Source organism: Gallus gallus, chromosome 5, assembly GCF_016699485.2.
Source record: "Gallus gallus isolate bGalGal1 chromosome 5, bGalGal1.mat.broiler.GRCg7b, whole genome shotgun sequence".
NCBI classification, from domain to species: domain Eukaryota; kingdom Metazoa; phylum Chordata; class Aves; order Galliformes; family Phasianidae; genus Gallus; species Gallus gallus.
In genome coordinates, this window is record NC_052536.1 from 26161781 (window position 1) to 26183868 (window position 22088).

The 22088-nt window shown below is 43.7% G+C and overlaps 1 protein-coding gene across 6 annotated transcripts in view; it reads left to right on the forward strand.

The window, feature by feature from the left end:
• Positions 1 to 22008, forward strand: part of DPF3 (double PHD fingers 3) — a 191807-nt gene extending 169799 nt beyond the window's left edge. For 3 of the 6 annotated variants that reach the window (XM_040700566.2, XM_025150554.3, XM_040700567.2), the window contains 3 exons: positions 6063 to 6175; positions 7505 to 7586; positions 8620 to 22008. In XM_040700566.2, coding sequence (XP_040556500.1) covers positions 6063 to 6175; positions 7505 to 7586; positions 8620 to 8690 — 266 coding nt within the window. In that variant the 3' untranslated portion in view covers positions 8691 to 22008. The remainder of the gene's footprint in view (positions 1 to 6062; positions 6176 to 7504; positions 7587 to 8619) is intronic. The other 3 variants (XM_015286923.4, XM_015286925.4, NM_204639.3) reach the window with 2 other exon arrangements.
• Positions 22009 to 22088: the final 80 nt, after the last annotated feature.

Below are 22088 nucleotides of genomic sequence, written 5' to 3' on the forward strand. Positions count from 1 at the left end.
CAAGACAGAAGGCTCTCCCAGCACCATGCCAAAGAACTGCCTTGCTGATGGGTTTTTGAGGCTTCTAAAGTGTGTTCCTATTGACTCCAATTATACCTGTCTAACTGAGGTTGGGCCCCACCCAGCATGTTTTTTAGTTGCCCCTTGTGTAACTGATTAAAGTGAGTTCTCTTCTACCATTAATGAATACTTGAGTGCCAGGCTGTAAAGTGCGTGCCTGTTTTTGCTGCAGTAGGCAGCCCTGAGGATCCCTGTGGCTTATCCCTTCTTCTCCTTCCCAGCCCTGGTCATGCTGGGCAGGAACACTGCAGGGCCAGGAAATGAAATGACGTGAGCTGATAGCTGTGCTACAGCTGCGTTGTTTCAGAGCTTATTAGAGAGGTTAATTCTTTCAGTTACTGGCATATTGTGGCACCCAGAGAGGTGATGCATGTCCCGTCCCTGGAGACACTCAAGGTCAAGCTGGAAGGGCTCTGAGCACCCTGACCTAGCTGTAGGTGTCCCTCTTCATTGCGGGGAGTTGGGCTGGATGGCCTCTATGGGTTCCTTCCAACCCAAACAATGCTATGATTCTATTCTACGACTCTGTGATTAGAGGAAAGTTGGTCTCAGATCAAATCAGGATGACCAGTCTATGAACCAAGGCCTTGAGTCTGTTGTGGCAGCATGGGAACACAAAACCTTCAGCGCTGGGAGAAGCAGCCATGTTTGCTCATTTCCATTGAGATGCATAAATTGACACTACCAATATTTCCCCTCTTTCTCTCCTGGTAGTAGTAAAACCCAACATTGCCTACAAATGGGGCTTCATTTTTTGTTTGTTTGCTTGCTTTTCTTAAGAAGCTGAGTTCACCAGGGCTCTGCTGTGAAGAGGTGAGGCTGGAGCTCCTCACCTGCAGCTTCCAGCACCCACCCCGGCTGTGGCCTCAGGGAGAGCTGTTCCATGAAGGCCGGTGTATTTCCCTGCACCACAGCTCCTTGGTGTTGCTTGATGGGAAGGGCCAGGAAAACCCCACAAGCTCCATGTCCTCCTTCCTTAGAAATGTTTGGTCTATTCCTTAGCACTGCAGCTCCTGGAGCCCTGGGATTCTGGCAGCCTTTTGGTTTGGTTGGATGGTTTACTTTCTTAAGGACTCCTTCTCATCCCTCTGTTTGCTTGGGGGACCTTTCAAGGTGGAACCCTAAAATGGTTCGGGAATTAAAAGGCAAACAAAAAATACTTTTAGTAATTCACTGATAGGTAAACTTGGCTGGCAGCTTTTGAATGTGGGAACTGCTGACAGCAGCTCTCTGTAAGCATGCTAAACTGCACTTGTAGATGGACAAAGGAAGGCTACAGTTTTATATCATAACCATAAAAACATATCCCTTATTAGAATTACAAGTTTCTCTTCCCTTCTTTTCTTTACGAATAACAGTAATAATTCTCTCTAATGATGGTAGAGGTCATAGCAATGCTTATTCAGTCTTAGCAAGAGGAATTCTTGCAGCCTTTGTGCATGTTTGGATGGGGTTCCTGTGTCACTATATCTATAATATGTATTTATGGTTGTTTAAAGACTCGAATAGTTTATGGAATACATTCTGACATGCTATAGCCAGGAGCCCTGTGGGTTTTCATTATACTATTGATTAAAAAGCCCGCTACTACGCAGCAAAGATAAAGGACAGAACTGGGAACTGGGCAGAAATACCTTTTACTCCATACAAATAATTTCACTTTTTTTTTTTTTTTTTTTTTTTTTACAGGAGTCTTGGCTTATTTTTTTCCTCAAGATAATCTCTGCCTTTGTTTGAAAAAGGTTATTGATTGGATTGTTAACTTAAATAGTCTGTGGCGGGTGTGACAGAGCACATGGCTGCAATTAATCTTGTGATGCAAAATCCATTATTGAAGAAGCACTAATGAGCCGTTTGCAGGCCTTGGCTGGTCACAGAGCGCCTGGGAGCAGCAGATTGCTGCTGCCCTTTAATGTCAGTTTTGGTCTTTAGTGTTGCACAGGCAGTGTAAGCAGAAGAGAATGTTAGATTTTTTTAAGGGTGTTTGCATTTAAATTCTCCTTACCGCCAGCCTGCAATTGTACCGAGTGCGGGAGTCACGAAATGGTGGCTGAAATGCTTTCACCCCCCACTCCTCAGTTCAGGTGTCCAATGGACATAGAGTACAATTAAAGCCAGCTGCATGTGAAACGCGGATGTCACTGTAAAATATGGTCTCGGTCGCAGAGTTCAGATCCAGATGAGAGTTTTGACATAGATGGGAGAGCGTTCAGGGCTGATCTATACTTCAAAATGTTGCTCTAAGACAAAGGGATGAGCTGTTGGAGACCTGCTCACTGCAAATTTTATTGTCTCTGTTGTTTATAGCTATTGCGGCATAGCAAAAGTTTAGGTAGAGAATAGTTATGGTAGATTAGAAACTGTCGATGTTAACATATTGCCTTCTCCTTCAAGAGAACTGCTCCCTGGGTATATTTTAGAGGTCTGTCTATTGACTTCAGTGGCACCATAAATATGTGTTACTTCTTCTGTTAGATGCGCAGAGCTGATACAGACGTGTGAGAGGGATCGGGACTTCTCCCGGGCTGAGGCACTGCCTGAATTATAACTGAGTTCCCGCTACAGACTGCTGCACACCTTAACCATAGGGAATGCAGTTTATCACAAGATTAGCGAAATAGAAGTATTTCTTCATCCTGACCACATAACTGATGAAATTAAGCAAGAAAATCTTTCCAGCTCTCTGGCTCGTGCGCTCCCATAGTATCTGTTACTAGAACCACAATTTTAACTGCTCTTTATGTAAAGCAAAATTGTTTATGAGCTGAGTCAACCTTTGTATTTTTTAATGGATTCAGATCTACTGAAAGTAACCTGCTGTATGCAGCTTCAGGGCTTCCTCCTCGTGTATTTTGCATGGAGGAAATGCCAAGGTGTGAAACAGGGATGGTGTTTACTAATGCAACTCCAAGAAGTCTTGAGTGTGTGTTTCCTCTTAGGTTATGAAAAACACTGGGTTTTGAACGAAAGTAAGTAGAAAACAGAGAGATTGAGATGAAGAGAGAGCAGGGAAAAGTATTTTCATGTTTTGAGTGTCCACTGGCATGCTTGCCATATGCTCCAGTGCCTCACTGAGCTACTGGCATAATTCAAAACAATCTTTCCAATAACATTAGGTTTGGGTCATGGAACTACAAGGCATGTTGTTTAATGTGAAAGAGGATATGACTTGGAGACAGAAAGAGATGTCCGTGAGGCTTTCTTTCTGCCTCAGGCATACCATGATCCCTGGTCTTACAGAGAGTAGTCTATGGCTGTGCAGATGTGACTGTGGGCATTTGTTGGACTCCTTCATCATCACAACATTTGGAGAGAGAGGCCAAAGGTGTAAGTAAGTCGGTGTTTTTTTGCAAAAGATTCTTTCTTTGCTATTAAAAAGTTGTCACAGCAGCCCTCACTCTACTATTAATGTTTTCTAAGAGATCCTCAGCTCACAGAAGTCCCATTCTTTTAGTCTTGTGATGAGTGCAGTGCTTAAGAAAGGCTCTACAAAATAGGATGGATCACTTCAAGGACGAGGCACTGTCGATACCAGACACAGAACAGAAAACCTGCAGAGGTATTTTTGAGGAGAGTGAGGAACTAGACAGTCAAGATGGATAGCTGGAAGAGAACAGGAATGAGTGTGAAGGGACAGAAATAAAGCAGTCAACAGAACCTGACCTTCATTTGGGAAAGGGAGTCTCTGACTGCAGTCTGCAATGAGCAATGTGTGCACACAGGCAAGTCAGCACGTGAATACATGTATGCAATTAACTTTGATTTATTTCTGTAAGTTTGATTCCATTCTTTCTGTTTCTTTTCAAATGTGACTGAAGCTATTTAACTCTCTGATTAATTCACACCCCGTATGAGTTGTTTTCTTTGATATACTCCAGCACTGTACAACCTTTCTTGATGCAGACTTGCTGCCATTGGGATGAATTCCTCCCTGCTGTGTAGTGTGACCCATTTGTTCTTTTCAGTGGCAGTGAAATGAGGTTCCGCATTTGCTGTAAATCAGACCTGGAGGATTATTTCAGTGTCATGTTGGGTTTTGCTACTCTGGTAGTATCAGAAATTATACAAGGTCCGCTCAGCAAGAAGAGTCATGTCACAGATCTGTTTCTGGACAGTTGTGACTGCAGGGTCCCCAGAACTTCAGTTTGGACTTGATCCTATGTAAATCTCAGTAAAATGTGACTCTTTTTTTTTGCTGACATTTCAAGGGATCCAAGTTGCAATCTTCTTAACTCGTCAGTACACGCTTCTTTGTTCAAAGGCTTAGAAGAATGATATGAACATATTATCGGTCCTTCCTTCCTTAAATATCTCCTTTGCTTTATGTACAACTCCCCTAATAACTTATGTACACACATTTCTTTGCTGAACGAGCTTAGTTGTCTTTCTCTGCCACATGAATGGAACTGGAGAACCAAAATCCTTATTCCACCGTTTTGTGACAGCTTAGGCACATAAAGGAAATCTATTTCTCACACACTGCAGTTAACCAGCAATTCTCTGCAACTGTTTGCTTAGCTAACTAGAAAATATAGATGGTGTTTATTCTTGTGGGTGATGTGATGGCATGGCGAAATACCGCTGATAGATCTGGTAATGAAGACAGCGCATCGGTGTGCCCATCTCCAGTAGCCATGCCTTCCTTTTCCTCTCATCAGAGAAACAGCTCTTTTTTTTCTCCACTCTTAAAAAGAGACACTCAAGCTCGTGGAGGTGGAAAAGATTTTTTCTACCCATTGGCTGTTGTCTAAGAACAATGGATCTGCTAGTGGTGAAAAATGCCTGCACACTCAATGGCGTAAGTTTCTACAAGAAGCACGCGGTAGTGCCAGATGTGGTACCTTTATTTCTAGGCTTTCTCTGCCTGTAGATGAGCAATTGGAAAGCCCCTGTCCTTTTTTCCCTGCCATTGACTCTGCACAGTGTACATGCTTATATGTGCCAGAGAGGGATACTAAATGCAGGGCTTTCCAAGCAGGCAAGCAATAGCTTATGGCAGGTGACTTAGAGACTGCTTCACCTGGAATAGGGGTGGTTTGGGAGTGCAGTGCTTTATTTCAGCGGCGTATTTTTCTTGTTTTGTTTTGCAGAAGGAACACTGATCCTACCTTTGGTTTGTTTGTTTGTTTGTATTTTCCCCTCCAGACAGCCCATTGCTGACCCTGCTACTGTGATACCGCTGTTTTGCAAAGCTGGAGTCCACACGCATGTAGGGGTGGGGGTTGTGACTCTGGCAGTTTGTCCTTCCCCTCTAGATGTGACTGTTCTGCTAGCTTTCCCTTCTTTATTCCTTTCATTTAGTTCATTGTGGGAGTTGGCTTGGGGTGTTTTCCTTTTGGTTTCTTGTTTTGATCCTGGAAGGTTAGCCACGCAATTTGGTTTCTTCTGTGCCAACCAACTTTAGTGGCAGAGCTCTTAAAAAACTTGAAAGCTGTATCCCTCCATCTTGTCTTACTTCTTCTCTATATGTCACTGCTTCCAATTAAGCCATGTTTACAGAACTGCTCCACCCATTTGGACGCCAGGAAGGGAAGCTCTGAAATGGAGAATAACCTCATTTCTACTAGGTCCTTCAGTCCAGTTGAAACAAAGCTAATTGAAACTGTAGTCCAATTTCTGTTGAGATGGATGGACTCTTTCTGAAATTGGGTTTATTTCTGATTTCATCCTTTCTCTTGTTTTCTTTCAAAAAAGCGAACCAAAAAACACAAAACACCAAAACAAACAAACAAACAAAAAAAAACGAAGACAAAGCCAAACTATTTTTAAGAGCTCTGAATAAAACTGCTTTGCCAACAGGGATTGGGTGGGAATGACTCTGATTTTCTCTTGTGCCCGGCAGCGAAAGGGTTAATGCCTGCTTTTCTCTTTGGTATCTGTTAGTTGCAGCCCATGTTGTGATCAGTCCACGTCCATGTGCATTTTGTTCCCAAATTAATGCCGGTTAATTGACAATACGTAAGCAAGCCTTAACCATGACCGTTGTTTCCAATCTTCCTCAGGACACCCGACCTGCCTGCAGTTCACCACAAACATGACTGAGGCTGTTAAAACCTATCAGTGGCAGTGCATTGAGTGCAAATCCTGCAGCCTTTGTGGCACCTCTGAGAATGATGTGAGTTGATTTACCTTTTCACACCAATAAGTGTCACTGCAAGCTGCTGTCATGTCCGCCTTGAGAAGCATGTGGCAGTGGTGTGGGTCCTGGCTTTTCTGCTGCTTCCATACATCTCCTAGGATGGGCCCACCCCGGGAGCAAAGCTGGGCTCTTCCCAATGACCTGTTCAGCTGCTCATCTCTGATGAAGTTATCATGGGTATTACATAGGGCCACCTGAGATGCCGATATGCTTATTCAATAGAAATTAGCATTGTGGCAGAGAGCTGCAAAAGAGTAGTATCTCCAATATTGTAATCAGGAGTAGATCTAAACGGGTGATAATCCCAGAGATGTCAGGTATGTTTCTTATGTCTCTGATTTTACTTTCTTGGTTCAATTTTAAGATTTTATTATAATACTTGGGAATGGAAACATTTGATTGGGATAGCTAAGCCTCTCTCTATACACCCAACTACCTATTCCAGGGATTTCCAAATGATCCAGAGTTTGCAGCTGAACAGTATCCTTTCTGTGTTTTCTTTTGTTTTGTTTTGTTTTGTTTTGTTTTTTCCCTGATGCTAAGAATCCTTGATAGTCTGTGAGAAACTTGGAGAACTGACTGTGGCTGAAGAACTTCAGAGGCAGTAGTTCAGACTACATTCCCTATAGCGAAATGAATGTGAAGCCTGAGAGTTCATTTTACTTCAGTGGTAAATGAGGAAATCTGAGAATAGGGACTCTGTGTTAGAGGTCAGAGGATATTCTGAGAAGGATTTTTCTCCCCATATGAGTGAAAGAGCTGCAGGCCATGAGATAGGATTGTATTATTCCCATCTACTTCACAAAGCATTTGCTACTCAGCTGAGTTTTGGATAACTGCCTAAGTCCAAGTGTTTGTGAGAAAGGTTTCCCCTGAAAGGATAACATCCAGAGCTTGGCCATGCTAGAACCCTGCAGAGTGGGGATGCCAGTTCTCTTCTCTCAGTGCAGCATATCACTGACCTAACAGCCTTTGGTCCTACATTCTGAGACTGCCTAGGAGAGGAAGCCCTCTGGCTCTCAGGAAGATTTTCCAATTAAAAGTGGATCTATCTTTGTGGTAAGTTAGGGCTCTTTGTGGCCTCTCAAGAATACGGTGGTTGATCTTGGGCCCAAAGATGTGGCTTTTACCTACCCTGTGGTCTCTTAGTCTGTGTGTTGCAGCTCTATGTTCCTAGCTGAGCACTGCTGGTTACCATGCTTATGTCTTCATCTTGGCAAGAGACTAATTTACATCATTTTCTCTCTCTCTTCTCCTCTCCTTCTCTCCTTTTTCCCCTCTGTCTCTCCAACAACCCTGCCTCAGGACCAGCTGCTCTTCTGTGATGACTGTGACCGTGGCTATCACATGTATTGCTTGAATCCACCAGTCTTTGAGCCCCCCGAAGGTAACACGTGTCAGAAGTCTGCTTTGAAAGTCACAATGAAGTCCTTGTGGAGAAGAGGTTCAGAAAGTTGACCAGGATCATGCAGGGTTAAGCAAGTAGTAGCAAAGGAAAAGCAAGCAGCACTGGGAAGAAAGCAGATGAGTAGACTTTGAGGGCTGGTGTTATCTGAGATGTCCTCTGCAATCTTGTCTGATCTCTTCCTTCTCTTCCCACACACGGCTCTTCTGCAGGTCGTGGGTGCCTTTGGATGTCCCAGATGGCACTGGACACCTCAGTTCAGCCAGTTGGGTTGAGCTCCTGTGAACAGTGACTTCAGACTTCCTAAGAAGACAAGATCCCAGAGGGAAAGCGTCAGATGAGAAAGTCCTCTCTAGAATAGCTGAGTCTGTTGTCAGGAGACTGGATTAGGAGAAAAAGCCTTCATTCTCTGACCTGTCTATGTCTTGGAAGGGCGAGGGTTTTAAGGTCTATATTGCATTCGGTGTGCAGTTTTGTCCTCTGATGAGGATTCAGTCTGAATTTACAAGTACTGATTATGGTTTGCCACTTGGTTTTGGAGCAGAAGGATTAGTCCGTTAACATTACTGATTCTCTAACTTAAATCTGCAGAGAGCAATAGAAATGGAGAAGGAGACATCTGAGCACAATGGCTGTAGTTTACATGAGGGATGAGACAAGAATAATTACAATGAATCCTACCTGCAGCAGCTAAATATTTGTAACTTTGACAAATAGGAGGCTAAGGAGGGAAGAATTTTGAAATGGTGGTAATAAAAAGGCTGCTGTTTGACTGGGAGGTGGTGTATTGGATGTGTCAAAATATGAAATACCGATAATCAGAAATGCACATCCCAGCTGTGTTGTAACTTGTGTAGAGAGCCTACGTGCATGCCATCAAGGGCAACAGAGCCAGCTCCAGACGCATACAGGCGATTCCAGCGTCAGAAATAGCTGATATCCTATTCGAGGCAATCTTGGCATAAAGTCTGAGTGTCTGGATTTGGTGTCATAAGAAGGATTTCTTCATTTGCAGGGAGTTGGAGTTGTCATTTGTGCCGGGAGCTGCTCAGAGAGAGAGCATCAGCTTTTGGCTTCCAGGCCTGAGGAGCTCCAGCAATCAAGAAACACTTTGCTCCTGTTGTTGTCATACCAGCACACAATTCCCATCCAGAACACAAAGACACAACCCACATCAAAACGAATGGACATTCAAGTACAGGAAGAGGTATCTGTGGTATTCACTGTCACTGATGCAGAACCTCCTGGGCTCTACTAGAAGGATCACGTACTTTCCTGATGCTCCGGATGAAATCTCTTCACTGCTATGCATGGTTGCTGCTTACCATTATGGGCTCACATGCATTATAGGAGGGGGAGGGTTGTTATATCGTTATGAAGAAGTCAATTTTGTGTGGCCTTGTGCTTTCTATTTAGTTTTCTTCTGAAGGAGAAATAGTAAGAAATCTCCCAAGGATTTGTTGGTGAGCGCTTTGGTGGGAAGCAGCACCAGCTGTTACTGCCCAAAGGCTCGCCTGGAAGTCTCTTTACTGCAACTGCTCTGTATTCTTAGGGTGGCTTTGCGTTGCGTTAGTTCAAAACTTTCCATGTAGTGAACGATGTGTTGTCACCGATAGCAGCACTGATCAGAACTGGGGGAGTGACACTTTCTCTCTTGGATCAAATGCTTTGATTTGGCAGATCTTCAGACATCTGGTTTCAGTGCTTCTGAAGGAAGAGCACTGCCAGTATGAACATACACAGACGCTTAAATGCTGCGTTTGGTATTTTTGGATATTCAGGCACATCGTCCCACTCCAGTGCTATCATGCAGTTCAGATGCATCATTTTATTTTTACTGAAAAAAAAAAAAAAAAGGGGGAGTGGTTCTGCATGTAACGGACTGCCTGTCCAGCTCAGAAAACTGAATGAACGAAAGCTGTCGTTTTAAGTTGATGGTAGAAAATAGGGCTTCCAGTTTTCTGAGCCATCTAAAGTAAGCCGAAAATAGGAGCAGTGTTGGCATAGGGTCACATGAAGCACTTGTGATGATTTTTTTTTCAGATTTCTAAACTAAAATATTCTGCAATTGAAAGCCGACATTTTATTTTGGGAATTGCCCAATCAGAACCTCCAGCTTCTCCAGAGTTGTACTGCTTTTTTTTTTAAATCAAAATAGCTATCAAGATTTGTTGAATTTTCAAATTCTCCATAGCCGCATTTTTGGCAGAAGCCTCCTCAAGCTCCGGTGAAGGGGATCATTTACTGGAACCTAATATGAAAAGAAAGATGTTCATGGTTGTTTTAAAATTTAAATAGGAGTAGTTGTACTTTGTGCAGACAAACCTCTGCATGTGAAACGGGGAAGCGTTAGGCGAGAGCATCAGTTGAAGAAGTATTTTCACAGCTGAGTCCCTTTGATTAACTTAAGACGTCACCAGGAGGACAAGTGAGTACATTGAAGCATTTTTACCCGATGCATCTTTTAAGGTTAAAAACATGCAACTCCCCAAACAGCCAAGTAGCCCAGAATGACCATTTTCGTGGGTGTGATTTACATTTCTTTCTATGCATAGATTAAAGTGGGATTAAGGTATACATTTACGAGAGTCCCAAGCAACACGCGATTTGAGTTGCCTGTACAAGTAGGTAAGAGCACTGAAGGTTATATTTGGGATATTTATTCTGGTTGAAACTTTTCTGCAAAATGAAATGTCCCCGAAAGGACACTGTGAAAGAGTAGCAGTGAACTAATTTTTCTTTCTTCTCCTGCTAATTACACTTAGTTAGAATGAACTGTACTGACCTGACGCACTTTTCCTCATTATTTAGATAGGTTGTTCACCTTTAGTGTTTTGTTCAGCTTACAGTAGTCGTGCCAGCTGTTGGATTCTCCCACGTGCTCTCACGATGTCATCTCAGACTGCAGTGGGAGTACTTTAGCCTGTTAGAAAAGGGGTTTAGGAAGTGTTTATCCTAGTTGTATTGGACCAAATTCCTCCAGGAGCGGCCACAATGGCTACCTGTGATATTCATTCAATACATTAACTTTCTGTGTGACAGTCCTGGGCGAGCCAAGAGTATAAAGATATTTGAGCATCAGGTGTAGGACCTACCTGCATGAGGTACCTGGTACCTCTCTGGACAAAGCTGTAGAACAAATGTCAAATGAAGCTTCCTCCTCCTGATCCAAGGAACTGCCCACCCCTGTGGTCCCATTCTCACTGCTGGGCTTCTGTCTCCCAGTCTGATGGCTGGCCCTGAGGACATGTCCTGGTGGTAGTGCGTGATCCTGGATGCAGGACAGCATGGAGTGAGCCATGGACAGGGGATCTGCCCCGAGCATGGGGAGTACCTGAGGGCCACGGCTCCTCTGCAGGAGCTTTGGCATCTATCTGCTGATCTGACACTTTGGGACCACTGCACAGTTCATGCTGCTTCTCTGACTAGGAGGGCAAGTATGTGCTTGGCAGAGACGCTGCTTGACTGTATCATATAAAATGAGTGTAGTGGCAAGAGAGACAGGAACTGGGAGTGTGAGTGCTGGATGGAAATTCTGTGATGGAGCTGATGATGGGAGCAGCAGAGGTGGCTTCTGGTGTTCGAGTTGGTGCTCAGCTGCCTGGGCTGCTGGGCTTAGTGAGCTCCATTACAGGGGGTTGTTGCCTTCACATTTGCTAGTATTTGCGTTGACCTTGGGATGGAAGTAGAAAATTACATATTGCTTTAGCCTACATGTAGGCATACAGCAGTGGCTTTGTATCTAAGCACCTGGTAGTCCTTTGTGTGATGTTGGTGGGAGTGACCGATGCAGAAAGTCAGTGTTCTGTCCCTGAAATGGAGACACTGACCAATGAACTGTGCTTTTCATGCACACCTGCTCTCTTGTTTTGCCATTTTATGAATACCATGGACCACTTTTTTCTCCCACACCACTGTTAATGCTATCGTTCATGTTTGTAAATATTTCTCAGTGGCACTGCTGAAGTTTCACCATTAACAAGGTATGATGGAAGGGTGGATTGCTAGATCTTCTGCAGCACAATGTTGTCAGAGCTCAGTGAAAGAGGGAACTTATCCATGGTGATCTCATCAGCTCCATGCTGTAACGTAGCCAGGAAGCACCAGGTAACTCTCAGCAGCAAATGAGATGCCAGCTGTCCCATGCTGAGGACATACTCCAGCTGCATGCTCCCTGCTTCTTGAGCTCCCTCCTAGAAAAGAGGCTGGTAAATTCCTCCCAGGGATGTTGTTAGCATGCTTTCAGAACTGTACATCTTGGTGCACTTCAGAAATACTAATCGAGCTCCCAAATGTTTGATACTGTACCTGCTTTATCAAGATTTGGGGAGGTGACAGCACAGTCAAGAAGTTCAGAACCTCAGAGAACCACTTCCCTGCCATCAGTGTACTATTCCTATATGGACATCGGGGTGAACTGCTTTGACAAAACCAGGCACGTCCTGAACTAGCATGTGACTGATGTGCGAGCAGCAAGCAGTCTGAGGACCCTGGCTCTGTGAGATTTCTTTCTTCTTGAGGCAGGATGTGCAATGCTGCCCACGGAGCAAATGCCTGTTGTTGAAAGTGGCAGGGTGTGGTGGGTTGGGCAGGTGGTTCCTTTCAGCTTTATAAAATGAACCAATTCATTAGGTAAATGTTTGTGGTGCAGTGGGCAGGGCAGCAAGGGGACATTTCACCTGCGAGCTAACAAAGCCAAGTGGGCAGGGAAAGCTGCTAGACAAAGGCATATTGGGTTTCCATTTAATCAAGACAATCTGAACTGAGACAAAATTCAAGGTGCTGTGCTCCTTATCTGCTCTGGAGACAGCTGGAATGTCTCTTTTTTGCTTGTCTGGTTTTTAACCAGTGATGGACTTGGTATATCATCCCTGTACCAGCTCTCCTGCATGGTGGGATTCACACTCCGTGTGAGAACTTGTCGCCAGCCCTCGAGGTGATCAAACTCTGACGTGTTTTGAAGCTCTCTGTGTAGGCAAGGCAAGCTGTATATTAGCACAAATTAGGACAGACGGTGGTAGATTCTGCATCCCTCAAAGTCTTCAAATCAAGACTGGGACTGTTCCCAAGAGACGTATTTTAATTAAACACAATTTTAGTTAAACGGGAATGTCAGACTGAAGAAGGTTTGTGCTGGAGAGGAAGCTAGACTAGATGATGTAATTGTTCTTCCTGTCCTTATTATAAAAACAGATGTTTACTGGTCAAGGGGAGGTATTTAAATAAAGCTGTCTCTGGATAACAGACTTCAAATACGTTAGTTTAGCATATTCATGAAATCATTCTCATTTTAACCTGTTTTGGGTGACCTAAGAAAAGTCACTTACAGAAAATCAACTTTATGGATGCAGTAAATAGTGCAATACATCTGTCACGGCCACAATGGCAGCTGCGTTGGTGCCAGCTATGACAGGCTTTTCCAAGGAATGAACAATTCAGACTGCATTGTGTGAAACTGTCACTTGGTTCTGGCTTTCTCCCATAGCTATGTGTGCAGGACTGCCCCACGTGTGCCCATGGTGGCTGGGGAGAGGAGCTGCTTTGGGGCTGCAGTGGTGGCTCTGAAGCCAGGCAGGCAGAGAAATGGTCCCCAACTTTGGATTGAATCTGCAGATCTTCTGTTTTCATACAGAAAAGGGTTTGCAGCTCTCCTCTGGGTGGAGGAGCGGGGCTGAAAGTCCTGTGTTCCATCTGAACTGCTGGAGAGGTTGGGGAGTCTCACCTTCACCCACATCAAAGCACTCAGCGGAGTGTCTGCAGGAATGGCAAACAGCAGCCACACTGCGGAGACAGGGAAGGGGGGACTTGGTGGGGTTTACTCCTTTCTTACATAAAGGTTAGCGAGAACATCACGTGTTTTGCTGATGGGGACTCAAGCTAATAGCTCATTAATGTTTGCGATACATTTCTGCCACACTGAGTGAAAATGCAAAGTATTATTACAGCATTCACTTGTGCGTTTAGAATAAACATTGTTTCTGTTGTTTTGAAATGAGGAAACTACAATTTCCAGATCAGCTTACCCCCTGTGCATGCATAAAGTTAACAATGAAGCCCTTCATGCTGATTTTTCAGGTACTGGTGTGTTCTTTTCAGACCATAAATTTCACTTCCACAGTGCCTCGGGAAACTTTCCCTCTCTCCCCGTTTCTCAGGAGCCAGGGCAAGGGAAGGGCAGCTTTGAGTCTTCATATTCTGAGTGATAAAGTACAAGCCAATTTCATGGTAATCTCTCCACATCTTGAAGGAATGGCCTAGTTGGCTGGGAGAGAGCTCCTCCTTTGGCAGTCTAGAAGGGTCTTTGCTAGCATCTGTCTCACCTGTGCATGAGATAGCTTAGTGTGGGGTTCTGTCTTCTTGGAAATGACTCTTCCTGCTGTGGCTGTATCAATCTTCGAAAGTGCTAATTCTCATCAGAGAACCATGTACTTACAATCTTGAAAATCAGGATACGGATTTCCTTAAATTCCTCAGGATTTTAAAGCGATGCATGCCAGAAAGGCAGACCACCACCACCACCATCTCAAGAACTGTGCCGGAGCACGTGTGTTGGGTCACAGCCCAGGTGACAGGTAAGAGCTGCATTTTGACGTTCACTATGCACCGGCAGTGCAGATTTTGCCAGCAACCTTAATTGGGAAGTAGCTGCTCAGAATCAAAGGAAAAGATGTGGATGTTGTGCCCAATATACCCTTCTTTCCTAGACTTCTTAGGAATATAATACAAGGAAAGTGCCCCTGAATCCTTTTGGGGAGGCTGTAATAAGGGCATGAGAAATTTCCATGTTCTCTCCTTTGACCTTCGTTATGGAATATCCTTCATTGTTCATCCTAGTGTTTTTCTTCTCCCTGGATTTCAGAGAAAGTGTGTACCAAAGCTGATCTGAAGGGTCTAGAATGACTCAGAAATAGGGAGAGGTTCAGTCTAAACCACCAACTTTCACCTCTCCCTTTAGAAGTGTTCAGCAAGCCCTTGATCATTGCAGGGAATCAAACTCACATGCTGACTGAATCTCAATTCTGCATTAAGGTCACACAGTCATTCTTTTAGACTCTTTTGTAGTCATAAAATGTTCTTTAAAAATGCAGGAAGAAATGTTCCATCTTTACCTTGATGGCATTGCCTTTTCGTGCTGCAGCAGAGATCAACAGCCCTCCCTCCAGTTTACTCTGACTTTCTTCCAGCACCATAGCTTGGGTCAACAGTAATGGGGACAGGTCCAGGAATAATCTGTCTCATTGAATTGCGGATGTAAGAGAGACTCAAAAGCATTCAAGTAAATTGTCATCTGCGCTGATAGTCAGATCACCTAAGAATCAGAAGTTTCTGTACATGTTAAACTATTATTTCACCTGTTCCTTATCTGCCATTTCTGATGCCGTTTATTTTTTCTTTCACTAGAAGTGGTTGCAAAGAGAAACATCGATGAGAAGTGGGTGAATTAAGATCTTTGCTGTTGAACTTCCATTTGACAGTGGGACATTGTCCCCATTAATTATAAGGGGGGAAAGGAGGAGGATAAATCTGTGACATCGTAATGTGTCTCTCAGATAAAATGATATTATCAGCTTTTTAACGCACTTTTGAAATGCTCAAGAAATGATCTCAAAATAGTGGCAACCACATGAATACATTGATAGCGCCTTGCTGTGTGATGCTATAGTATTTAATTTTAATTAGAAGGAGATTTTAAGTTGTACATATTGGCACCATGTTTGTGCACCATACTTATGTTATTTACCATAAATATGGCTCACCTAACAGGAATTGATCCAAAGTCCTATAGTAGGTGTTACTGACCTTGAAACAGAAGAAGGAGGAGGGAGAAATGCCAAAGGTGTGTCAGCATTCTAACAAAATAAGGCAAAAATGACCCCTTATAGTATAATCACTGTCATATATGGACCATGATTTATTGACGCATGAAAAAGTACAAATTCACTAAAAGATAGACGAACTTCTCAGCTTCTCTCAATCAACATTCTTTGATTGACTTCAAGCCTAGAGGCTGGTCAGGTGTCTTCAGAAGGCTCAGCCTAAGTAGTATGGGTCCTTAGTCTTTATTTAAAAATGTGCAGTTCTTACTAGTTGAGTACACCCAACGCACACAAGAAAATAGGTGTTTTGGCCCCAAATGAGTCTGATCTAGTTCTGGTTCAGTCTGGTTCTGGTGATGCCATGTCATAGACTTCAAAGTGAAGTGAGACATCTCAGCAGACATTACAGAGCAGTCAGCAACCAGCCTGAATTTCTCCTTGACTTGATGGAGTTTGGACTTTATTGTTCAGTTTCCAGTGTACTACATTTTGATTTTCTGTAAACAACTTCTACCTGCAGTACATGTTTTTCTACTGCATCAGACCTCACTTAGCTCTGAGCTCACCTCCCTGCCGCATTTCTAATCTGTTCCAGTCCTTTTGTTCTTTCTCCTCACGTGGAAATCTTCCCCAGCCCATGTTGTTAGCATCTGTCCCTGGAGCCTGTCTTCTTCAGCTCTGTTTGCTCTGAGGCTGAAGGGGAGTTGGCATGACTAGGATATGCCATAGATTTACCAAGTGGGACATAACCTCCTAAGCACGACTTCCCTCCTGGCTGCACATCATGGCATGGTCCTTGCTTTTAGCCACTCCATGAGTGGTCCGTAGCACCTTTGTGGCCACTGCAGGTCTGAAGAGAGCTTGTTTGGCAGCCATGGGAGCCACACGGCTTCACTGCCAGCACACGTGCCCGCCTTCCCACTGCTCCAGCTGGGGATGCGGTCAGGCTGCCGGCGCATGAGATCACATCCAGCACGGCTACTCCCTGGAAGCCAAAGTGTTGCTTAGTAACCCACTCATGGAAGTACCAGAAGCATTTTTCAATCTGTCACGTCGGTGAAAAACACTGGCTTCTTGATTTAGAGGCATTCTGCTGTGTGTAGCAGGGCTGTGCTCCATTACCTTGCATCCAGTGCTATCTGCAAAGAGGGAACGAACCTCCCTGTCTTGGAGGGGCTGGGAGGAAAAAGTCACAGAAGGGATTTGCCCAGCATTGCGTGTGAAGCCTTTAGTCAGTTCTCCTGACATCCAGACCTTGTCTTAACTCCCTTCCTGTGGGAGATATTCCCTCCTTATGGAAGTGCACTCCAGGGTCCTATAGCAATTGGCCAAACAGGACCCTGCAGCACCTTCATCTATTATGAGACATTACTGCAATAAAACATGGTGTGTCATACAGAAACTGGATGAGGTATTGCAATATTTATGTTGTAAGCCTCAGTGTCACGGACAATTGCTACAGAATAATGTATGTCTTTTTTTAATGCGGTGGAGTCATAGCAGCTTCACAACAGCACACAGAGCACAGACCATCTGGGATTACATGGTTTCCTCAGTTATTTTCAAATTATTGTGTTATCGAGAATTAAATGAAAAACATCCTCTCATTTAAAAATAGGCTGTTAAGGGCTTTTAGGTTACTTCCCTTCTTTTAAGATTAATTCAATTTGGGGGCAAAACATCCCAGAACTATGTTCTGACATGAAAGACTTGCTCCTTTATCTGGTTCTGGCTTATCCTTAAGAATGGCTTCAAGAAAGAACTGGAGGGCTTTTTTTTTTTTTTTTTTTTTTTTTTTTTTTTTTTTTGTGATACCTTATTGATTTTTGCTATCAAATCTCCTCAGGAAAAAGGTATTTATAGAATGTCTAGCTTTGAGCTCTGGTGTCCAGCTGGGCTCTTCCCATCCTGCTTCTTGTCACAGTGAGTGGAGTCATGGTCTGTATCAGGACACTGTATGACCCATTTCTATCTGTGCTCCTGAAAGCCCTCTGCAAAAACTGAAGGTGTTTTAGGAAGATCATTGGAGATCCAAAGTGACCTGAAGATGAGGTTGTCTGACAAGTGTTCCTGAGAGGCTCTTTCAGTCTTCAGGGATTCTCTTACCCATGACCACGGCACAACTGGGGTATGCCATAGATTTACCAAGTGGGACGTGACTCTTATCCATTCTCAGTACTGTGGTGATGAAATCATCAAGGTTTGTTTCCTGTGCGAATCCCTTTCAGCAAAGGGTCAGTGAAACGCGCAACAGCCATGGTCTAAAACTTAATGCAGAGTGAAGATGAAAAAACGTCCTGCAACATGAGAATCCCAATTTGATTTCTGAAGAACTTCTGAGAAAGTAAGTACATTCCTATTGTCCTTACTAGTCTAATAATTAAGTTTGGCTATGGGATACAATCTCTTTCTATTTTAGTTTACATGTAATTTAAGAAATAAATACGCAAAGTGGTCAAGAAATATTCCTGATGGCTGGTGTCTCACCAGTGTGAGAGCGATTGAATACCCTGGGGGTCCTTGCACAGAAATGTCTGTCTCACACAGATGTTCAGAAAGAACTGGCTTCTCTGGGCAGCAGAGAGTGATTTTAGCAGGGGAGTGAAAGGCTGTGGAAGGAGGCCTGATTTACATTTTAATTCTTAGAGCTGGTGGTGCCAGCTCAGGATTGATGGAAATCTTGCCCTCATGATGCTATGCTCTGTGGAAGGACGATTCAGAGAAGCACTAAGTGTACAATGCATTGTTTGTTTGAGAAGTAGCAGGGTATCTATTTCCAGTCTTCTAATACCTTGACCTTGGAGTTTGTTCGAAATTAAATAGTCTTGTCTAACCAGCTAGCCATTGAAGCAAAAGAGCTGTTGTTATAAAGAGAGTGGGCAAGGGAAGAGCAGACAGACCGGGTAACTTCTAGGCAATATTGAGAGAGCACAATGATTCCCTGCAGGCACAGCACCTCTTTCTTCTGCACGGTCTGCAAGATAAAATGATTTAAGCTGAGACACGTTTTAGAGCACCTGAGTTAGTTGACTGCAAAGCAGGAGCTGTTCTATTAATGTCCATTCCTGCTGTTCAGCTTTTGAGGTTTTTATCTGTTGTTAGTACACTCGAAGCCTTCTTTTAAATATTGGAAATGCTCTAGGTTATCTCTGTCTCACCTAACTGGGATCGGCTTTCCCTTGTGGAAAGAGCAAGGTGGGGGCTGGAACCTGCTCTGCCTCCTGGCTGTACATACCCCTACCCATACATGACATAAATGACACAAGTGTACATTGAGTGACTGCATCATAGTGACTTTTGTAACGCGTTGACTGTGGTGTCAAGATAAGATGGCTGGAGAAAACTAGGAATACTTCACTTGATATGAATAGAAAATCAGTTAGTGAAAAGGCAGTACAGCTGAGGAAGTTTTCTAACTCTGAGCCGCCATCATGTCTTCTCAATATGCCATCTCTATGTCCCCTGAATAGATCTTTGTCCTTTTTGCTGCATAAAAGAAACTGACTTTGGTGTCCTTGCTCCAAGCTGGAGTCACCAGTGTTCAGTCTTTTTGTAATGTGCTGATGAATTGAGAAGCCAGCCTTGACAAGGGCTTGCCAACTTCCACAGCTTCCCACCAGAATAATCTAATACCAGTCAGCAAATAGATGGGAGGGGTTCTGGGATGCTGCTGACTGAAGTGTGCCATTGAAGTATCAGTCTTCAGGGCGATAGTGACAAGGAGATTTTATATCAGTGCTTGTGAGAAAAATCTGGCAGTCTCAGATGAAGCTGGTTGTCCTGTTTGTCACACAGTAAGCACAGATGCAAGCCAGAACGACTGAGTGAGAAAATAAGGCTTTCTGTCTGACAAATACTCCAGATATCACTCTTGCTTCTGAGAAAAAAAGCCTTCTGTGACTGATGCTGGGGTGGCAAGGAGGTGGGCTTGTAGGGCTTCAGAGACACGTCACCGTAGCACATTTGTCGCGATGTCTTCAATCATGTAAATGTACAAGAATAGGATAAAAATGCTTGTCATTTCGTTCAGATTGCTTTTCGGCTAAGTATGCTACCTCCAGGTCACCTGTTGCTACCCCACTGAGGCCTCATTGGGGTTTAAGCTATGCTACTTGGTATTCATTTTTGGTGGCCACAGGCTAAGGTTACAGGTTTAGGAACCAGTACATAATCATAAGGACAGCTTCTTGTGTTATTTTTCTCTTTCCCTCCTTTGTAAAGTGTGAACCTTTCTTTTGAAATCTGAAGTGACTGTATTGTTACAATGTGTGTATGTAGAGATTTGTTTTGATATGGCTTGTGTGGAGGACCTTTGCTCCTTTTATCTCACACTCCATTTTCTTAAGTGCTTGATAGCTTTGCAAGCCTTTTGTGGGGGAGGAGAGGTGGTGGGGTGGGCTCTTACTCTTCAGATTCGATGCTTTTTGAGGAAGATTTGCACAGCTTTGCACAGAATGACTGAGAATGCAGGGTGCTCTCGATTGTTCTTAAGCTGTCCTGATCTGATTTCTTCCAGCAGAAACAGATCCATTTTGAAACCCTCAGAAAAATACATAACTCAATGCTGTAACCAAGGAGGTCCATCACTTTGTCATGCACAAAGACGTGCATGGTGTTTCTCCCCGGCCTGAAAGTGTGCATCTGAGCACAGAGTGAGTCCCACCCTTCACTCATTCAACTGATGATGCTCTGTGGCTAATGATGTTGCACCTGCCAAGGATCAGCCCTTCTGTGTTTTGGCAGTTAGGAAACCCATGAGGGAAATCCTATGGGTGTTGGAGAGGAGAGGGCAACATGTGTGGGAACCTCTCAGCTTTGCAGGATTTCTTTGGTATTCACACACATTTGCAAGAATGTACTCCAAGCATCTTGTACTGTTATTAGTAACTTGTACTGTAGTTTGTTAGCCGTGTTGACTACCTACATAACTAATATTCTGTTGAAATTTAGAAAAAGTGTAAACGATTGCAGAAAACAGGAGTTTAGAACTTGTATGTACTTTTTTTTTTTTTTTTATATTAAAGCACTTCAATTAAAAGTTCAAGGAAAAACATTCCCGTATCCTTTGCTGCATGTTCAAACAGATGTGTGAAAGAGAAGGGAGAGCGCTCTTTCTGAGATCCTCCCTTCTTGCTTTGGTGCAAATGAGGTGGTCAAACTCTGTAGAGGGGGCTCTGCATGTTGAAGCTTATTCAGCAAAGCAGATGTCTGCCACCTAGTCCGGTATCTGTTATGGACTAATGCAGTGCCTGAGGGTGAGGGCCAGGCTGGGCAAGCCCCAAGTGTCAGAGGGAATGCCGAGCCATTGCTAAGCGGTGATTCATCGAGTGAGGAGCTACAAAAGGGCTGGTGACTGGGGGGAGTTAATGAATGAGTCCACTGTGAAGTATGTTGATGTAAAAGGAGGAAAAGCGTTCTCTTTCCTGAGTTGCTTCAGGAGTACCGGGGAGCTGTGGGTCAGGGCACTGGAAGAGTGGCATCAGAGAATGGCTGTGCACAACTCACCGCATCCCAGAAACTGTTTGTCTTTCTCCCTTATGAAATGTGTGTGTCCAAATAGTCATCTGGATCACATCGCTGTGGGATCAGAGTGCACAAACAGATCTCTACAGCGGCTTGTGATGTGGTGATCTCAGCCCAGTTCTTAGTAGCCAGATGCCCGTAATACGAAAACAACCATCAAAACTGTCTCTTTTGCTGGCACTGTTTAATCAAAGGAACAATGGAGGAGAATGGCAGTCCTATTCCTACAAAGAGCCCTTCAATGTCAAATTTGCCATACAGTAGAGTAGCATTCACCTCTGTGGCACAGACCACAGCCACTCCACAGAGGAACAAAAGCTCTCAGACAGCACGCAATTAATCCAGCATCTATTAAAGCAAGCTCGGGTAATTCTGAAGGAACGCAACAGATTTCTGCTTTACATTATTCTAAGCACTATTTTTTAACTCTACGCGGTACACGCAGCTCAAAGTAAGAAACAGGAGCCCCTGCTTCTGGCAGCTGTTTTCTTCTGAGTCGCTGTTTTACCTCCCTGGCATCTCATAATCCCAAGACAAAACCCAAGTAAAGCACAGCAAAGGAAGAACGTTAAAATGCTGATGACTTTCTTGCTGCCCACAGCCATGAGCAGGTGCCCAGTGCAGAGCAAACAATTAGTTCCATGGCCAAGGGCACTAATGAAAGCTGGTTTCCTATGGATTTATGACAACACGTTGCCTTGGTGCCAGAGACTTGAGGAGTTAGACTTCGTTAATATCTTGAATCCAGATGAGGATTTTATCAGCAATTGGCTCTGGAATGGCTTGATGAACTCTGAAGCAGTGATACGTATAGAAAAAAAGCCGTATTGCACGTGAGAGACTGAATTTAGTGGAATTTCAAAGATAGCGTAGAAAAACTGATCGAAGCAAATGTGTCTTGTCTGCTAAGTCCTAAAAATGGGATTAGTGCTGTTTGTATTTCTGTGCTGTCTGTCCACACTTAAAACTTTTTCCAGTGTAACTATTTTGAATAGCAGTGTAATTAATTGCCACTATAATGATATTTCCAATAAAAGGCATGGGGTAGTTGCAGCAGTGAAGTATAAAGGTGTAAATAAACAGTACGCTTTCACAAATGAGGAAAATGTCCCAGATAGGTTTTCTATTAAAGCTGTTTAGAAAT